We start from the raw sequence: 21,418 nt of genomic DNA, 5'->3' as shown, positions 1-21,418 counted from the left end.
CACACACAAAAAAGTATTTACCTATATTAGGAGGGAAATATACATAAAGAGTTAATAAAGTTATTTCATCTACTGCAAAACAAGAAACTTTCTTTTAAGGATCATCAGACATTAAAGAGAGAGAAAAGATGTCCTCTTATGTAAGTAAATTCTGCCTTCTGCCATCAAAAAGACTTTTAGGATGGAAGGAGGATAGAAGGATAGAAGCAGAGTCTCTAAAGAGGAGGAGCTTAAATCATTATTTAAGAATGTGGTTGCTTATCTACCTGCATGCCAGTTATATCACACTGACAGCAAAGAGACAAGGGCCTGCTGACATTTACACTTGTTCTTTATAAGACTTCCCTGGAGGGACTTAATGCTTACCTAAAATAGTTTTAGTTGCTAATGTAATAAGAAATTCTAAATGTCTCTAATGATGGCCATGTATTGGCAATCTGGAGAGTCACTTTTTAAAGTACTCAGTAGAGAAGGCCAGGATTACCATTATGTTCTAATGGTAAAAATATATGCAGATTACTGGTTACAAATAACAAGAAAATGCAACAGACTCATTACATAGGTTTATGATTTTATGGAATTATCAAGGGAAGTGAGAATTACATCATAAAAGAAATTATAAATTTTCTATATTTTTCTAGCTTTTTTTTTCTGAACTTGCTTTCATAATTAAAATATGAAACTATGTATAGCCCCCTGCCCTACTCCCATCCAGCCTTTAAATAAGATGCAAACTGTGTCTTGGAATTTTTGGAAGAAAATAAGTAATAAGTACATTCCTTTAGACATATGTCATGGTGAAGTTGTCAACTAATCAGGTACCCAGAAATAATTGGCTGTATATTAATAACATACCATTCAGTACATTCCTGTTCAATTTTTGAACCAACTGAGTAAGCTAATCCATGAAAACTACACGGGCAATTTTCCAAGGAGATGCAAGTCCCATTTTCCATTATGAGGCCTATTTAAGAAAAATATGTATCAAATTCTCAAAAGAAATAACAAAGAATGTGTTGTTTGACTATAATAACTCAACCAACTTTTATCGAACACCCGCTCACACTAGGTGCTGAAAATATAATTCTTTTTACTTTTAAAGAGGTTACTGACAACCTGGTTCTATCTCAATCAGTAGCTACCTTATAAGGGTCTATTTCAGAAATAAATTAAATTAAATTAAATTTAAAATAGGGATCCATTTCAGTAATTTTAAATTTTCTTATCTCATGACTTGCCATCAAAAACTCAAGTTTCACTACACTGAATAAAGGCAACTAGACAGTATTTCCTTGCTTTTGAGGGAAGAAGAGAGAGACGGAGAGAGAGAACATATATTCTTGGTTTAATTTCTGTTCATCTCAAAGTGAGAGATTTACACTATTGACACACAGGTAATAAATATCAAGGTAGTGCTACTCAAAGGGCCAGTGAATTGGAACAGCATTTGCTACCTCTCTCAGTAAAGCTTGTTGAGCCGTAACGTAAATCAACCGTGTTACCAAGCACGTGTTTCATTCAGCTGACCTTTTTTTGGAGTAAGAATTCCTAGATAAGGAAGCATTGACTTATATTTTGGCACATGGATTTTTATTCTGGTTCAAATTCCTTATTGCATCATTGACTGGTAACAAATGGTTCAGGCCTGGCACTGATGTAAAGATTCTACTTTGAATAGCACTGACAGACCAACAGACTGAGGTTAACAAATCTGATTCCAAGTAGTCTTCACTCATATCAGGTGAGGAAAAACACTTAACATTTCTGGGATTCTATTTTTTTTAATCTGTAAAAATGAAGGGGTTTGAGTAAATCCTCAGTGTTCTTTGTAAAGACCTATCAGTATAGCAGTCATTCCAAATTTGCTTATTTTCTGTATTTTAATTTTTAAAATTTTTTAAAATTTAAATCCAAGTTAGTTAACATATAGTGTAATAATGGTTTCAGGAGTAGAATTTAGTGACTCATCATTTGCATATAACACCCAGTGTTCATCCCAATGAGCGCCCTCCTTAATGCTCATCACCCATTTAGCCCATACAACCAACAAACACCCCTCCAGCAACCCTCAGTTTTTTCTGTTTTTTAACAGTCTCTTAGGGTTTGCCTCCCTCTCTGTTTTTATCTTATTTTTCCTTCCCTTCCTCATTCCTAATTTTAAATCTCATCTGTATCACTTGCTATGTTACTTCTAATTTCACATATTAAAACTACGTCAGGACTAAAATCCTATACTGCCAACATATGAAGGTTTTTTTTAACTTGCTTTCACCTTCAAAACATGAAAATATGCACAGTATTAAATATCCTTAAATATCCAAGAGAACAAAAGATTTGCCATGGTTAACTTCAGGACTCCAGATTCCAAATTTCCTGGGAAATTTACATAGTAGAAAAGCTGCCATTCTTCCTAATCACTTCAAGGATCAAATCCTACCAGGGTAGAAAATTGCAACAGCCCTATGTCCTGAGAGAGGACATTATGATATGATTCTTCAATCAGTGGATACTAGTTTCCATGAGTACAGACACCATTTCTCTCATGAAGTGCTTACCATCTGCGCAGTAACATCCATCAAGACAATGGAGATTGCTCCCAAGACACTGTTTCTCAAATGTGCAGGTTGGTGGGCAACAACTGATACAATCCCGATGGACGAAACTGTCATCACATTTATCAGCTAAAATGGGCAAACAGGGGAGCTATAAGTCAAATTTACTCACCTCTCTTTCAAAAAAAAATAGTGTTTGGAAAAGTATGCAAGTTTACCACTGTTATTGGGTCAATGACAAATCCTTGTAAATCAGTAGTTTTGAGTCCTAGGGGCAGTTTTGAGTACTAGGATAAACTGGAAAATAACACAAATACACAGGGTTTAGAAAATAAGAAAACATACTACATGCTGGAAAGTCATCTCTCCAGTCTTGAATCGGGTAGCCAGCGTGGGAACAGGCTCTCGCGTACTCGGTGGCTGCACGACAATAGGTTTCATCATCACTTCTGGAAAATGAAAAGACAGAGCCATCCACAGTCACACAGGAAATATTGGCAAAAACCACACCTTTGAGCTCCCGATCTCTAGAAATGTTGCATGCATGGTGAATATTCTAGTATGAACTGATGTCAGCATGCACATATCATGTACGATTGGGCAGAAAACATATAAGCATGAGATCACAGCTCACAGGGCCTGAGTAAATTGTCTTCATCAAACTATTTCAATAATTTGGCCACTTTGCTTTTGGTTCAAAAGAGTACCTGTACTGGAAAACATTTCTATTAAAACATTTTTTTTATGTTTTTATTTATTTTTGAGAGAAAGACAGAGACAGAGACAGTGTGAGCAGGGGAGAGGCAAAGAGAGAGACACAGAATCCAAAGCAGGCTCCAGGCCCTGAACTGTCAGCACAGAGCCTATTGCGAGGCTTGAACCCACAAACCACAACATCATGACCTGAACCGAAGTTGGACGCTTAACCGAATGAGCCACCCAGGTGCCCCCCAAATTTTCTATTTTAATTATGACATTCTGCCCAGAATCTTTTTGTATGTATTGCTTTGCTCCCACACAAAACATCCCAGCCCTTTTGGGAAATAAATATTAAATATTTATTAATAAACATAAATTTATAAATTTACATCCATAAATGCCATTACCATAGATAAAATTCTATCACAACAAAAGCATCAAACATGCAAATTATTTCTAAGATACCATGCTCTTCATAGTCCACATGCTGCAATAAAACCAATACTAATAAAACTGCAGCACTTTTGAAAGATTGAATAAATAGCACTTAAGATATAAAAGATTTTCAATTCTTTCAAGTTTGAATTACTAAGTCTAGTTACTTTTATAATATTGCCAAGAGTAAATAATCTCTCATTGTTTTCTTATAATAACCCTGGAAGCTCCCCAGACAAATATCAGAAGTCTGCCAATTCCCCAAACAGATTAACCCAGCACCTATAAAATAAGCAAGGTTTATAATAAACAAGTGGACTTGTTTTTCAATCCAAGTCAAGCTTAAGATTAAATAGTTACACATCTTACAAGATAATGACCTTAAGAATGTTGTATTTTGTGAACCTTAGCATTTTCAGTATCTCTATTGTAGAAGCCACCTGTCTCAAATTGCACTTATCCTGTGCTACTGTAATTGGAGTCATGCAGCTTATCTAGTCCAATTAATTGAGCTTTAGAAGGAAAAGGAGACTGAGCATATAAACTTCAAAAGCTCAGAAAATATTCTAAACCGCCAAACAAGAAAATTCTCTGAAAAACAGGGTAAGCTAAAATTGTTGAATTCCTGTAAAGATAATAAGTTTCTGATTTACATTAAAATATGTGCATTGTTTCCTACAATTAATAGATGCTTTGAAAATTAAGAAAGTAACTGAATATTGGTTTCCCAACCCAACACAACTATTATTAAAATAGCTACCATTTATTAAGTACCTGTGTTAACTCTAGGATCCATGCCATGCCCATTATATATGGCATCACACGAAAATTCACAATTGGGCAAGAAAGAAATTATTCCAGTGCTGAGGGGGAAATGAGCTTATTTGCTCCATTTTGGATGTTAACTTTAATAAGGAAAATGAGCATTACATAATAATTGTTTTCAAATCAATTGACTTTGGCATGACAAAGTTAAAAGCATTCCCTTGCTTCTAGGTTTAGCATTCTAAAAAGCAGAAAGAGGAGGGCATAAGTTCAGATGGCATCTCCTTTGTGGAACTGTGGAAGGCACTCCCTGATAAACTCAGCAAACCTCTCCACATCTACTGCCCTTCACATTTAGAGCATGTGTCATTGCTGGAGGCCTGTTTCTGCCCCACTAGAATGTGAGTTCCTAGGACAGGGTCCATGTCTAAATGGTTTCTGTTTCTCCAAGATGTGGCACAATGCTCAGCTCAGAATTGATGCTAAGCAAAGTTTGTTGAATTGAATTCAATATACTATCATAATGCAAGCAGGAAATGAATTTGTGTTCAGCAGATTCCCAATGTTCTTCTTGTATAGGATCTTTGTGGTGCCATCCCCTACAGTAAGAAATGAAGAGACTCTCCTTCAGGAAAGAAAGGATGTAGGTAGGTCTAGACCTCAGTGAAGTACTGAGACAAGTAAAAGGCTAACTGGTAGCTTCTCACTACCATTTGATCAAGGCCCACTTACTTGATTTATAATGCCCTTCTTTTGGTATTACATGACTGCTCTGTCCCCAAACTTGGCCTCTTCACCTCAAATATCACTGGTGATATCAGTTGATTTCAACAGTAAAAGGCATTTCTCTATCCTGCTTTTTATTTCCCTGGAGAAAGCAGTTGGATTTCAAAACTTAAAGCCTACAGATATCAAAATTTCAAAAGACAAAAATGTTAAATCCTCAATGATGAAATTTCAGATGAAGTGAGTATAACAGAGATTGAACTTTTGGTTTTTTTTGTTGGTTTTTTTTTTTTTTTTGGTCTCCAGAGCCTGCTTCTCTTCATTATTAGAACCCTCCAGTTTTTGCGAAGCATATGGCTGCCCAGCCAAGGACAATATTTCCCATCTGTCTTTGCATCTGTACATGGCTATGTACATGGCCATCTGTACATGGCTATGTTTCTAAGTTCTGACCAAAGGGTTAAAAGTATACATGAAACTTCCAGAACTCTTTCTTTAAAAAGCTGCCAACAGCCCTCTACTTCATTTTCTCCCTTCCTAAGTGCTAACCTATAGACGTGGGAGTGGTAAGCCAGTTCTGGCAGTGAAATTGAGGACAACACCCTAGGCCTTGTGGGATGACATAACAATAGCATCGCTGTGTCACTGGAAAATTCATGGTGTGGGCACATGGTATGACCCCAGAATCGCTTACCAACTTGGACCTTTATATGGGAAAAATATGTTTCAATTTAATTTATGCCACTGATACTTTGGCAACTGAAGCAACCAAACAATATCCTACCTAGTAAAGGGAAAATGACTTTCCTAGATCTGCCAAAATATTTCATCTCAGTCGACCTGAGAAGTGGATGCTAAAGATGATAATGCCAATGGCAAGTGAAAAGACTACTGGAGAATAGCCAAAGAATGAATCATGGTGGAATAAACACAATTTTTAATTCCATATACACAGCGAGGTTAAAACCATGGACCACTGATAAGATCCACAAAAAAGAGACTGAGAAAAAGAATAGAGATGTAACAACATAGCACTTAAATAAAAAATAAAACCAAATAGGGAACTGAATGTGGTCAAATATTAAGTTAGGTCAGTCCCCAATATTTAGGCAGAGAGGGAACTCTTTCAAAACTCCTGCAGTAGTTCATAAATCCCTAAAATTTAGAGACTATACATATAATAAAGATAAAACTGTATTCCACTCAAAATTAACAGGCTTCCCAAATAAGTTTCACATCTGAAAAATATCATTATATTCATTATTTTATAGTAATCTCCATTTAATTAAAGTAGAGTAGTTGTAAATAAGACAATTTCATACTACTTCAACTTTCCCTCTTTGTTCTCACCTTTGCTAAACTTAAGCCTCAACAAGCTACAGGCTACAAGATGAGGTGTAAGTGGTTTTACTCAATCAAAAATCAGTCTAGTCTTTTACAACAAGTTCCCGTGTATCATTTACACATCTTGAGATTCTTCAAAAAATACAAACTTATTAAAATATCTTGAGATATTCTTCAACATTCAAGATGAACATTCAAAATCAAATACTCTTGGTAAATTTTTGAAAAACAATAGTAGAAAAGACTACAGGGGCGCCTGGGTGGCGCAGTCGGTTAAGCGTCCGACTTCAGCCAGGTCACGATCTCGCCGTCCGTGAGTTCGAGCCCTGCGTCGGGCTCTGGGCTGATGGCTCAGAGCCTGGAGCCTGTTTCCGATTCTGTGTCTCCCTCTCTCTCTGCCCCTCCCCCGTTCATGCTCTGTCTCTCTCTGTCCCAAAAATAAATAAACGTTGAAAAAAAAAAAAAGAAAAAGAAAGAAAAGACTACAATAGATAATTTAGAGTGGGTTCTACATTCAGGAACATATTATGATGGGTCTCACCAAATTTGTTCCCTAGACAACCATCTAGTCTAGGTATTCCTAACCTGGGAGAAAATGTAAGAGTCGGGTGACCTTGGATGGGGTCAAGATTACATGTGTACTGTCACTAACCTCTAACTGAAATTTGGCATCAATTACTCATATAGACAACACATCACAATGTCCATAGCAATATCTGTGACTTTGTTAACAATATATCTCATACTTCACTTTTTAATGTTTTCATTTCTAATTATAATTGTTGCAGATATCTCAAAATATTTACTGAGATCACGTAAATGGTAGTTATAGTTAGACTTGAAATGCATGTAAAAACATATATCATAAATTCATCTTTTACTATTTTGATAACTCCATTTCAATACAGTTTCCTTTGTAATTTTGTGTGTTTGGTTTTGTGCATTTCAAAACATTATTTTGAAAGACTCTGTTGGAATCTCTAAACTCCAAAAGCGATCAGTGGAACAAGCAAACTTTAAGAAATGCTTCTTTTTATGCTGCTTATATAAACCATTTAGATTGCATGTATTATCCAGCAAGCTTTTAATAGATGTTAGGCCAGTTGTTTTACATTTCCATGATGTTTTGTGAACTGCTGAGACGTCTAAGTTACAGAAGTGGTTTTTGCTTTTCTTTCTGGATAAAGAAATTTTAATTACAAATACTAATTATTTCACTTACTTGCAAAGATCATTAACACAGCTGGCAATATACAAATATGGATCAATATATTCATGGCAGCTCAAGAAAGGAAACTGCAACAATATTTGACACTTGAAGAAGATTGCCTGTGCAGACAAAGATGGCAGTCGTCAGCACATGTTTAAGGATACGTGGGCACTCACGTTTTTTCTACTGATCTACTTGCAGGTGTCTCTGTTATTACCAGGAAACAGAAGGCAATTTACGCTCATAAGTTTTAACCAACATTTTTCTAACTACATATTTGCACCATGAGTACTGCTCCCATGAAACTCGTTACATTACTCTTTCTGAAATGTCTTCAAGTTGTTCCTGTTGCACTTACATTCCCTCAATTTAACCGTGTTTAAGTATGTAGCATCTGTACCAAAAAATGCTTAATATTCAATATACAAATACAATATGTGTGAATTATATCCAATGTGCCCAAGCTCTTCACATCACATTTACCTCAAATGCTGGCATTCCACTGGAGCATGGATTTGGAAAATCTGAGGGTGTGGGTACACATTTCGTGTCATCTGGAATTTGCACCGACCAACTATTTGCAAACATAGCAATGTCTTCCGTGTAGTCCTCTATTTCACACAAACACAGACACACAAAATATGTGTGATAGCATCACTTTACACAAACACAGTTCATCAACATAAACTTCCTGGTCAGAAAGTTAAACTCAGCCACTTTATCATTACCAATGATTGCCAATGATATTAGACGATAACATTACTTTAAGCTCCTGAATCTTGCCTCTGCGTAATGCTGGGGTAGTATCACTTTAGCGTAATAACAATACATTGAACAAAGCGTAAGTACCAAATAAAAGTGAATAACATTGAAGAGCAAAAGCAAACATCATTTGAGCAACAAGAGGGACTGAAAGTGTTCATCTTAATCCTGCTCCACGTTCAGACAAAGAATGAAACTAAAATCTCAAAGGCTTAGCAGAACCAAACACGGTAACATCTCGAAGCTCTAAGACAGCTGTCGGATGGGAACTTTAGGTTCCTCACCACTTAGACTTACACTGTCTACCACTGATGACAAGCTTCTGCACCACTAGAGTAAGAAATCTCAAGCCACATATTTGACCGCTCTCTCTCTCTCTCTCTCTCTCAGCATCTTCAAGAGAGGAACATGTCTGCTTGCTACCACAAAGGGTTCGGGTTATTGTGGGAGTTCATCTACAAGAATGCTTCATTCTCTCAGAATAAAATCCTAAACTTTGCTGTGTCCTGGAAGACTTTTATGATCTGGCCCCCGCGCTCCCCTGATTCCCTCCTCCTACACCAACCCCACCCCCACACACTCCTCTTGTCCCCTTCTCTCTTATTCCTGCTCAATCTACCCCAGTCACGCTGACCTCACACTGTTCTCCTTTCAAGCTCGTTCCCACTTTGCTCTTGCTTTTGCTCCCCATTCTTCAAAATTCTCTCCAATCTTCCCTCTGCTCTCCCTTACTTTATTTAGGTGTCTGTTTAATACGACCTCCTCAGAGACGCCTTCTCTGTCACATGATCTGGATTACCACTGAACTCACACTGTTCTATTTCTCTTAATCTCCATTTACAACTTCTTGTTTTCATAGCTGCTATGCTCCCAAAAATTTATACTTTAACTTGTCTCTATTTATTTTGTCTTCTTCTACATGGAGGGCAACCGTGTGTCAAAGCTTCCCCTTTGTTAGCATACTGGCGTGTAGTAGGTGCTCTAAATACATTTGCCAAATAAGTGAATGAATAATAAAAGGGGGGGGTTGCAAAATTTAATACATTATTAGATTATTATTTCAAGTTTGTCTGGCCTACCTCATTATCTCTGATACTGTTGAAACTGTTACACACTGAACCAAGCCTGGCCTGATCTAATACTTTTTGTTTTTAAGCAGGAAAAACTGATGTTACTTTTTAAGTAACTTTATAGTCACATTTCATTTCAAAGCATCATCATTTTTGAAAAATCTGCAGGGCCAAAAATACTAGCTAAAGGCCCCACTGATTTTAATATCTATGCACAAATTTTAATGTAACTAGATACCTGGACAGTCCCTTAGAGTTCACTTTAATACAGCTTATACCACATATTTAGCTATTTTTATGACATTACATTAATAGAAGAGTCACGAAAGTTGGTTATTATGAGACGTTAAATCCATATCAATTGGTTTGCTGGAGGCCTGCAAAACTAAATTTTAAAATGTTTCATGCAAAATATGCTACAAATAATCTCTTGTCTGTATTGGAACACTTTCTAAGAGAGAAAATGAGGATTATTAATTACTATCTTGGGAAAAACAAGAGTAAACCAAGGCTTCTATTTTGATGTGTAGCTGCCTATAAACATGAATTATGGAAACAGAATCTCAACTAGACAATCAATTAAAATATTTCTATATCCACAGAAATTCTGAAAGCCTCATTTCTTTGTGAAGTCATCCCTGAAGAACGAGTAGGACTGCAGGGAGAATACAATTTTAATCACTGTTAAGAAACTATGCATTGATGGCATTCAATCAAACCACCACAGTGCCTCTAAAGATTATCTAATCAGCAAGACAGGCTGAGTTTCAAAAAAAAAAAAATACTAGGCATGTTAAAGCTAAACGTAATACAGCTTATCTGTAGACATTTTCTTGCATTATTACAGAATGGAGAAAATCAGAGGGCAGGTGCTAGTCACATCCTTATCAATTACTGGTGTTAGTTTTTTTAATACTCCATTTTACACTGGGCACCAGATAGAACTTTGTACAAAAAAGCTGAAATCTCTCTTTAGGCTCTTCCTACATACTTTCCAGGGTCCTTCTTGCCTTCTGTCAGTTCAGCCATAATTTCAGTTCAATTGCCTTCTGTCAGTCTTCTCCCGCTATAATCTGTGAACACTTTTGTTCAGGCTGCCCCAGGTATCTCACTGAGAGCAACCACTTTATGTTCCAGGTTATCAAGTCTGTCTGACCCCTTAAGTAAGGTCCTAACTGGAGTCTCTCTGCCTCTAGCAAGAGCAGATGCTATTTTCTATCCTCACCTCTATACCAGTTCCTCAGATGTCCCAGGAGAAGTTGCCCATAAGCTGTCTTTTCTAACACAGAACTGAATTGATATTATTTTCTTCATGAAGCTTTGATACAGAAGGACAAAGAAATCAACAATGGCCATCCGACTATTGTGGCCTGAGTCCAAAACCCCTACTTCCTAATATAGTCTCAAGATGCCAAGTCTGTGAATCCTCTCATTCTATGTATCCAACGGGATGCAAAATCGCATGTCAAGATGATCTCAACACTGTTACATGTGTATATGGTGCTCGCAGACTTTCGAACACTTTCACTTACGTTTTCTCATTTGATCCTCACAGGCTAAGAAGTTCTTGGGTCATTATTATTATCTTTACACATGACGAAACTGACGCTATGGAACCCTAGTAAATTAGTAAACTAGCCCCAGTGATGCATTATCCATCTCGGGTAAAATGTCTGCATTTTAGCAAGGGCCTCTTAAAGCAATGTTAATCAAACACTTTCCTATTAGCTCCATTCTAGGCTTACTGAGAACACTTGGAGATGATTGTAATTCGCTAAAATATATTCGGCGTTAACTATGTGGCAGCCACTGCATTAAATATTTTGCATGGATTATCTCATTTAATCCTTGTAACTCTAATGCTATCATTGTATCATTAAACTGAAATGATTTAATATGTGACAAAGCAGAACTTGAATCCCACAATCTGACTCCAGAACTCACACTCTAAGCAGGACTTTCACCGTCTCTTAAAACACAACATATGGGTGAAACTTCTTTATGAATTTTATTATAAAACAAAAAAAGTATGATATACATAGCACTTTACAGATTAAAAGTCAATTTCTCAAACATTTATCTAAGCATGGGGTTGGAAGCCAGTCAGATCTGTAAACCAACACTGACAATATCATTTACCAGCTGTGTTACATTGGGCACATCACCTGTGCCCTCATTGTAAAGTAAGAAAATACCAACAGTCTTATAGGATGGTTGTAGGGTTGGAAATAATATAGCTACATGCTCTATTAACTGTTGTTGTAAATAGTATCAAGGAATACTATTGTTATTGCTGACAAAACAGCCCCCATTTTTAATGGCTCACTGAAATTAGTTTCTTGACTTAGAATAAATAAAGATATGTACATCATCATACATGATAAAAAATTTTTCGGAGGTTTTATTCAACTTTTATAAACTCTGTTCACATTATTATTTTTTAATTATTATTTGGTAGTCAATGAATTAATTTCTATGAAGACTTGATGCAAAATATCTTTTGTCTAAAAGTAAGTAAGTTTGTCTCAAATGGGTTTGCATACTAAAATATAAACCCAGAGAAGGAGGAGTCTTTGTTTTCTTCACTGATGTATCCCAAGCTCCTGTAACAGTGCTTGACACAAAGTAAATACCCAATTAATATTTGTTACATGAGTTAGACTTCTATCTTAATTTAGCAAATTAACTAATTTATGGAGGCATTACAATTCCAGACTTCAAGCTATAATCACCAAGACAGTATGATACTGACACAAAAACAGACACCTGGATAAATGGAACAGAATAGAGAACCCAGAAATGGACCCATAAAAGTCTGGCCAACTATCATCAACAAAGCAGGAAAGAATAGCCAATGGAAAAATTCTCTTCAGCAAATGGTTCTGGGAAAACTGGACAGCCACATGCAGAAGAATGAAATTGGACCACTTTCTCACACCATACACAAAAATCAACTCAAAATGGATGAAAGACCTAAATGTAAGACAGGAAACCATCAAAATCCCAGAGGAGAAAACAGGCAACAACCTGTTTGACCTCAGCCACAGCAATTTCTTACTAGACATGTCTCCAGAGGCAAGGGAAACAAAAGCAAATGAACTATTGCAACCTCATCAAGATAAAAAGCTTCTGCACAGAGAGGGAAACAATCAACAAAACTAAAAAGCAACTGATGGGTTGGGAGAAGATATTTGCGAATGACACATCAGATAAAGGGTTAGTATCCAAAATCTATAAAGAATTTATCAAACTCAACACTCAAAAATCAAATAATCTGGTGAAGAAATAGGCAAAACACATGAACAGACACTTTCCCAAAAAAGACATACAGATGGCTAATGGACACATGAAAAGATGTTCAATATCACTCATTATCAGGGAAATACAAATCAAAACCACAATAAGATACCACCTCACACCAGTCAGAATAGCTAAAATTAGTAACACAGTAAACAACAGATGTTGGTGAGGATGTGGGGGAAGGGGAACCCCTCTGCACTGTTGGTGGGAATGCCAACTGGTGAGGCCCATCTAGAGAACAGCATAGAGGTTCCTCAAAAAATTAAAAATAGAACTACCCTACAATGCAGCAATTGTACTTACTAGGTATTTATCCAAAGGATACAAAAATGCTGATTCAAAGGAGCATGTTCACCCCAATGTTTATAGCACAGCTATCAACAATAGCTAAATTATGGAAAGAGCCCAAATGTACACTGACTGATGATTGGATTAAGAAGAAAGACAAATATCATATGATTTCACTCATATATGGAATTTGAGAAACACAACAGATGAACACAGGGGATAGGAAGGAAAATAAGATAAAACACAGAGGGAAGGAAACCATAAGAGACTCTAAATACAAAGAACAAACGGAGGGTTGCGGGGGGGGAGGTGGGCGGGGGGGTGGGCTAAGTGGGTGATGGGCATTAAGGAGGGCACTTGTTGAGATGAGCACTGGGTGTTATATGTGAGTGATGAATCACTGGGTTCTGCTTCTGAAACCAATACTACACTGCATGTTAACTAACTTGAATTTAAATAAATAAATTTTTTAAAATTATTAGGAAATGAAAAAAATGTAAACTACCTTATGGATTTCAAGAATGACACATATATATTTTCCTATTCAAGCTTCACTTAAAATCACTAGAGCAGACAAGCGATAGCTACCAATTTTACCTAACCGAGCACAAGTTGCACCCTTCTGTATACAAATAGCTGGCTCAGTGAAGGAAGAAGACTCAGAAGTACCCCACATTTCTTCCACTCCACTTACCTTGCTGAATGATGAAATCATCAGATTGAATGTCATTGTAGTTTCCACATAAGCCACATGATTTCCCTTTATGCTCCTGAGACAGTTTGAGGTAAATTCCAGATATTCCGTCCCAAGCCAATGAAAAACCAAAGGAGGTTTTCACCAGAATATAGTCAGCTAGTTTCTCAATGAAAACCTGCCCAATAGTCTCAGGCAATGTTAAACTTGAAAAATAGAACAAAGGCAAGTTAAGCATTATGATGAGGAATCCATTATAGATGACCTATTTCCACACCGATAAGATTTTACACATATAACTGAATGGTTCTTTCAACCAGCCGAAAACACATTTCTGCTAAATATCAGTGATTTTATAAATCTGTAAATAACTTTATTTAAACCAATGAGAGCTTAAATATATTTATTTTTTACTGGAGAGTTCAAGATAATCTAAAAATGCTGCTCAACAATTTTCAAGTAAGGACAAACAATGGTGAAAATATGGAAACACACTGAGCTCTGATTTGTTTAATTTTCTTTTAAACTTGGCTGTAAGGAACTAAGAGCTTCTATCTCCAAACCAGCACCTTGGTGTAAGTCGCTGTTTTCCAAAAGAAAAATTATGGGCATGATAAATTATAATTTACATATTTAATACTGTAAAGTTCATTATTGGGAATATAAAATACTTTGTCATATGGTATTACATAAGGGTTATATTCATAATTTTAAATTGGATATAATTAGACCTCTTTAAACAAGGGTCGCATTGACTATTTAAACTCCTAATCCAATGTCTAGTCTTTTCACTTTTCACAACCATGTACACATAGAAAGGATGTGGGGAAAATGACAGAACTGAAGATAACTGAGCAATGGACACTTTAAAAGCACAGTAAGTCACCTAAAATACTTTTGAAAGGTGACTGGACTCCTTCCACGAATATTACAGAAAAGAGCAAGTGCTAATAATTAAGAAAATGGAAGGAGGGGTGCCTGGGTGGCCAAGTCAATTGAGCATCCAACTCTTGATTTCAGCTCAGGTCATGATCCCAGGGTCATGAGACTGAGACCTGCATCAGGCTCGTCACAGAACATGGAGCCTGCTTAAGATATTCCCTCTCTCTCTCTCTCTCACTCTCGCTCTCTCACTCTCTCCCCCCCCAACCCTGCTCTTCTCCCTACTTGCACTCTCTCTCTCTCAAAAAAGAAGGGAAGGAAAAGTCATTTTTACTAAAATAGTCATGCTAGTTGAGACTTATAACCTGTAATATGAGTGAGGAAGGAGGTTAGTAGGTATATCCACACATTTCTCTCAAAGGCTTCAAACTGGTGAGAGTTCCTTCCCAGAAAGAGCAAGTCCCATTGAACAAAAACTGTAAAACCAACCTACTGGCTAACAAAGTGACAGTCCCTAAAGAAACCATTCAAAATATCTGCAACCACTTGTACAGAGCTGTTTGCAAATAGTTTTTTTTATGGAGAATTAGTTATAAGAATAGGAAAATAACTAAACTTTACATTGGGTAATAAATAGACTCTAGTTAACTACAACCCTAATCTATTCTTATTAAAAATTATAAGAATGAGGGGCGCCTGGGTGGCTCAATTGGTTAAGCCTCTGACTTCGGCTCAGGTCATAATGTCACAGTTGGTGAGTTCGAGCCCTGCATCCATCTCTGTGCTGACAGGTCAGAACCTGGAGCCTGCTCTGGATTCTGTGTCTCCCTCTCTCCCTCTGTCCCTCCCCCATTCATGCTCTGTCTCTCTTTCTCTCAAAGATAAGTAAACATTAAAAAAATATAAATTACAAGCATGAGAAATTCATATTAAATTCACAGTAGAAGTCAGTATGAATAATATTGTTTAAGTTTGCAAGTTTATAAAAGCTATACTTGAAAAAAGTGAATCATGTTTTATAAAAGTATTTCATAGCTATAGGATGTTAAATGTATGGAGATAGAGTGGCTCGGTTGTGAGTATTTTTTGGTTTGATCATTTGTCATTTGATTCTTTCACAGAAAATTTGATGAAATATACAATTTTTAAAAATAAAAGATTCCTAACTGTAATTACCCAGCTGTCTATAACATAAAAGAATGCCACTAGAGATGGAGAATAATAGTAAAAATTAGATAATCTCCCATAAAATTAAGAAAAACTCCATGCAACCTAGTCAGGAAACATTCACAATGCAAACGAAAATGAATGTACAAAATAATGCTGAAAATTATTCATGGGTTTACATGTACCAAAACCCTTCATTTCACAGGTGAAAGAACCAAAGTCCAGAGCCTTACAGGGTTGATTTGATTTGATTTTGACAAATGTTTCCCTAACACCTGCTTTGAATTAGGCCCTAGGCCAGATGCAGCATTATTATAAGCAACTTAGTCGAATAATAAGAAAATCATCCTCTTCCCATCATACAAATCATATAAATGCAATCTCTCATACAAATGAAAATCCTCAAAGAAATATTTTCTTGAGATTTAACAAAGAGTTAGTATTCCCAAAAATCTACTTGAATGGCGTTTTTGTTTTACAAAACAATAATTTTTTTAAAGGGTCCATTATGTTACCCCAAATCCCATATAAGGAATCCTAAATAATTATTTAAATTCAGCTCCAAGAAATACATATGCAATTACATTATATTCCCATTCAAATGGCTAAGCCTTCTTTTCTAAGAAAATGAGAAGTACAGAACCCAAATGATCAAGAAAATAAGCCTGAGAGAGGTGAGAGACTGCTTGGGGTCACCTGACTGTGACAAAGCCAAGGCCAGTGCCTGCTGCCTGCTGCTTCATCCAAAACCCTTTATGCTATCACCTGCTGCCTCTTGAGGAATCTAAACTGAGAACAAAGTACATAGGGTGGTAAGGTCATTGTGCTGGAAAGAATCCCTAGGGTTCAAACACTTGCTAATGAATTCTAAATGACAGAATTGTTCCATCCCACAATTTACATTTTCTGTCATAACTCAGCCAAGGAATATTTTAAATTGAGTATTTCTACAATTATTTAGATTGGAAGGTAGACTATTCCACAGCATTCCTACATTAAGTATAAAGCCTTTCTTCGAACTAATAAACGCTCCTTCACCCAAACTCTCAGATCTTCTTGTCAGCTAGGAAGGCGAAACTGGGAGTCTCTCTGATTTACCCAAGAAGACTAGTTATTTATTGGCTCTGAATCATTGTCAGAACACTAATGGAAAGTCTCAATTAATATCCAAACCTCATTCATACAAATTTGGAAAAGACTTCCAAAGGTTTAGTTTTATTTTAAGTTACTGCTAAGAAACAAAGAAAGAAAGAAAGAAAAAAAAGAAAGAGAGAAAAAAAGAAAAAAAGAAAGAAAGAAAAAAGATTTAAGAAAGAAAACAAAAATAAGAGTTGAACTATGAAGATTTCTCCTGAATCTTTCTTAGAAAAAGGATGTGATAATCTCATTTCTATCTAATCAACATAAGTGTATCCTGCACAAATATTAAGGAGGTTAAATTGGTTGGATTCCTGGTCACATGACTGGCCTCGGCACTTGCTGAAGCCTTAATATCTGTAGGTTATAACTTTAAGGTTGTTGTTTGAAAGAAATCCTCTCATCTCTTTTGCAATGCTGGTGGGAATGCAAACTGGTGCAGTCACTCTGGAAAATAGCATGGAGTTTCCTCAAAAAGTTAAAAATAGAACTACCGTATGACCCAGCAATTGATGGGTATATATCTAAAGGATACAGGTGTGATGTTTTGAAGGGGCACATGTACCCCAATGTTTATAGCAACAATCGACAATAGCCAAAGTATGGAAAGAGCCCAAATGCCCATTGACAGATGAATGGATAAAGAAGATGTGGTATGTATATATATATATATATATATATATATATATATATATATATATACCTATATATAGATAGATATAGATATATAGATATATATACACAATGGAGTATTACTCAGCAGTCAAAAGAATGAAATCTTGCCATTTGCAATAATATGGATGGAACTAGAGGGTATTATGTATGCTAAGCAAAGTAAGTCAGTCAGAAAAAGACAAATATCATATGACTTCATTCATATGTGGAATTTAAGATACAAAACAAATGAACATAAGGGAAGGGAAGCAAAAATAATATAAAAACGGGGGGAGGGCAAAGCATAAGAGACTCTTAAATACAGAGAACAAACTGAGGGTTGCTGGAAGGGCTGTGGAGGGGGGGTGAGCCAAATGGCCAAGGGGCATTAAGGAAGACACTTGTTGGGATGAGCACTGGGTGTTATACATAGGGGATGAATCACTGGAATCTACTCCTGAAACCATTATTGCACTATATGCTAACCAACTTGGATGTAAATTAAAAATTAATTAATTAAAAAACAAATACATAAGTAAATAAACATAAAAAAGAAAGAAATTCTCTCTTCCTACTCTCCATAATTCACTTTCAAGCATGAGATGTTTGGAAATTCTATTAATTCATGGTGTTATTTTTATTATATCATTTATCACATCTTACCTGATTCCATTCTTTTTTATTTCATGCCCATAAATTCGAATTTCCTCTTGGTCTGAAAAGAACAAGCTGATTGACCGATAACAGTAATACACTGAACCATGGCACTTAGGGCTATTATGAACCTTAAAAGAGAAAAAAAAAAAAAAAAAGAAAAGAAAGCATAGGAACCAGCAACAGATATGTAGGCCTTCATTCGAGTCACCAAAGCCACAATGCCTGTCTACAGTTCTACAGCACCATTAGTCCTATGACACTTCACAAAATTACAACTACATTTAGGATTTCCAAGAGAAAGATTTACCACAGAAATTGGACAGCAAAATTAACTCCATAGAGTACACATTAATTCAGCATATTTTTTAAATGATCTGACTCTTTACATGTTGAGTGTCAATATTCTAAAGATACATGGTATGTACTGGAATAAAATTAGGTCTAGGAAGAGGACAGTAGAGCACCACAAAAACACACATTCGTATTTTACATGTCCATGTCATGTTAAAGAATCATGAAATGGAGCTCTAGACAATGCAACACTTACAGATTGCAAAAAAGTGACTATAACCTCTGTAAAAATAAAATTGCTCTAAAAATAAAATAATATTTTAGGGAAGACAAATATTATTTCCCAAACCTTGATGGGAAAATTAGTTTATGAGGAAAGGAAGAAAGGAAGAAAGGAAGAAAGGAAGAAAGAAAGAAAGAAAGAAAGAAAGAAAAAAAAAAAAAGAAAAGAAGAAAAGAGAAAGAAAGAAAGAAAGAAAGAAGAAAGAAAGAAAAGAGAAAGAAAGAAAGAAAGAAAGAAAGAGGGAGGAAGGGAAAGAGGGAGTGAGGATGGAAGGAAGGAAAAAAGGAGGAAAGAAAAAAAACAAGGAAGAAAAGAAAACAAGAAAGAAAAGAAAAGCAAAGAGAAGAAAAGGAAGGAGAGGAATGTTAGAATCTCTTGCCCCATTCCAATGTTAATTTCAAACATTCAAAAAGCAAAGTATAAAAATCTGACCACACTGAGAAGAAATTTATGGAGATAGAGAATTTGAAATTAAAAAAAAATTAGGGGGCACCTGGGTGGCTCAGTCAGTTAAACGTTCTATTCTTGGTTTCAGCTTGGGTCATGATCTAATAGTTCATGAGTTTGAGCCCCATGTTGGACTCTGCAAAGACAGTGCAGAGCCAGCTTGGGATCCTCCCTCTCTCCCTTTCTCTCTGCCCCTTTCCTGCTCACATCCTATCTCTCAAAATAAATAAATCAACTTAAAAAAACATTATTGATTGGAACATAGAAAATGTAGCAAACAAAAAATGGGGTAAATGCTAACTCTATGCAAATGTACAAAGAATAGAAATTAAATAATAACTTATTGGGCTCAAGTCTAAACAATATTTATATGAATTCATAAAGGTATAATATGTAAATGACAATAATGTAAAAACCACATATCATTTAACCTAAGATGGTGATATAACCCCATTAAGAGGAGGGAAGGAAAGTGTGTGTGTGTGTGTGTGTGTGTGTGTGTGTGTGTGTGTGTGCATTAGGGGCAGGAAGGGTGATGTAACAAAGATGATTCCATCTTCCATAGTCAGAAATGAATGAGTAAAGCCTAACTTGAAAGATAAAGAAATAATAGCATATTTTGGCATGTAAGATAAAAGCCTGAAGAAACAGCTTAAAGAGCTAGAGAAATTGCCTTTGGGGAGCCAGATTTTAGGTAGGGTTGGGAATGAAGGCAAACAGGGGCTACAGTTTTGCTTCACTGCCTTAGATGAATTTTTTAGACTGTATACATGTATTATTTTTATAAAAGTAAAATTAAATTTAAAAAGAAAAAGAAAAGGATTGGGAATATGAAAAAGGATATATGCATAAAGATGTTTATCAATTTATCTATTAAAATACTGAAAAAAATTTTGAAAACCTAAATTTCTAAAACAGGGCATAAGTAAATAATTTGAGTATTCCACAAATTGAAACAAATACAGCTAAAAAAAATTGGGTTTTAAGAATACTTGACGTGGAAGAAAGTTCTTCACATAATATCAGGTGAAAATCTAGGACAGAAAATTATACATAGTATGATTTCAAGATTATAAATGTGTTTAAAAGTCACAGACAAAAGTGTAGAAGAAAATGTATGAACCCATTAGCAATGGTAACTCTTACTGATATTTCTATTTTTTTAGACTTCTCTGAAATTTTCAAGTTCTCTACAAGAGAAGTGAACTACTTCTATAATCAGGGGAAAGATGACATTTAAAGCAAATGGATTTGTTGACTTGAAAATCTTCCACCATCCAAGACAGAGCCAAGTAGAAACAATATTAAGTCTGGGAGCACAGTTTAGCACTGTGTGTTATTAACAAAGGACAGAGTATCTAGTTGACACTTTATTCTTCAAAGGAGTGAGACCCTGGACAAGAACATTTCAATGAGGGAGTCAGAAGGTGTTTAAGTGATAAACCCAGAGAAAGAGTGGAGGAGTAACAGACAATAAGTGACTGAAAATAGGAGCCCTGTAAATACCGAAGATGCATGCCACTAACTTCCCTATCTAAGGAGACATGGGAATTTTTTATCTTTAAGCCCGGTAAGTTAACTTTCAATAGACTTCATTTCCTTTCTGGGTCACAAGGATTTGTTGTTCTTAAAAAGCTTCAGGGCCTACTTTTTAATATTTGCATCACCTAGGAGAGGAGGAGAATTTTGGCAACTCTAATGTAAGTTAGAAGGGAAAAGGGAAGCAGGAATTGAAACAAATAATGCCTATGAAGAGTTTTAGCTTTTGAACAGGATAGCACAGCAGTTTCCTGACTGTGTTTTGAGATAGCTGGAAATACAGGGGAAGATGGTGAGGCAGGGAAAGAGGTCCCTGACTTTATTGGTTCAACTAAAACCCCTCTGCAGCTTGTATTTTTTTTTAATTTTTATTTACTTTTGGGAAAGAGAGAGTGTGCACATGCAGGGGAGGGGCAAAGACAGAGGGAAACACAGAATATAAAGCAGGCTCCAGGCTCTGAACTGTCAGCACAGAACCCGACTTGGGGCTTGAACTCACAAACCATGAGATTATGA

The 21,418-nt window shown here is 36.0% G+C and overlaps 1 protein-coding gene across 1 annotated transcript in view; it reads right to left on the bottom strand.

The window, feature by feature from the left end:
• OTOGL (otogelin like) overlaps positions 1–21,418 on the bottom strand; it is a 169,035-nt gene that overhangs the window by 136,025 nt on the left and 11,592 nt on the right. The window contains 4 exon segments of the mRNA XM_030321655.1: positions 7,744–7,850; positions 8,215–8,342; positions 13,846–14,051; positions 18,349–18,470. Of these exon segments, the coding sequence (XP_030177515.1) occupies positions 7,744–7,850; positions 8,215–8,342; positions 13,846–14,051; positions 18,349–18,470 (563 nt within the window).

This window comes from Lynx canadensis, chromosome B4 (assembly GCF_007474595.2).
Source record: "Lynx canadensis isolate LIC74 chromosome B4, mLynCan4.pri.v2, whole genome shotgun sequence".
In the NCBI taxonomy this organism is placed as follows: Eukaryota; Metazoa; Chordata; class Mammalia; order Carnivora; family Felidae; genus Lynx; species Lynx canadensis.
Note: the sequence above shows the minus strand (reverse complement) of the source record. Positions and strands in the feature narration are given on the sequence as shown.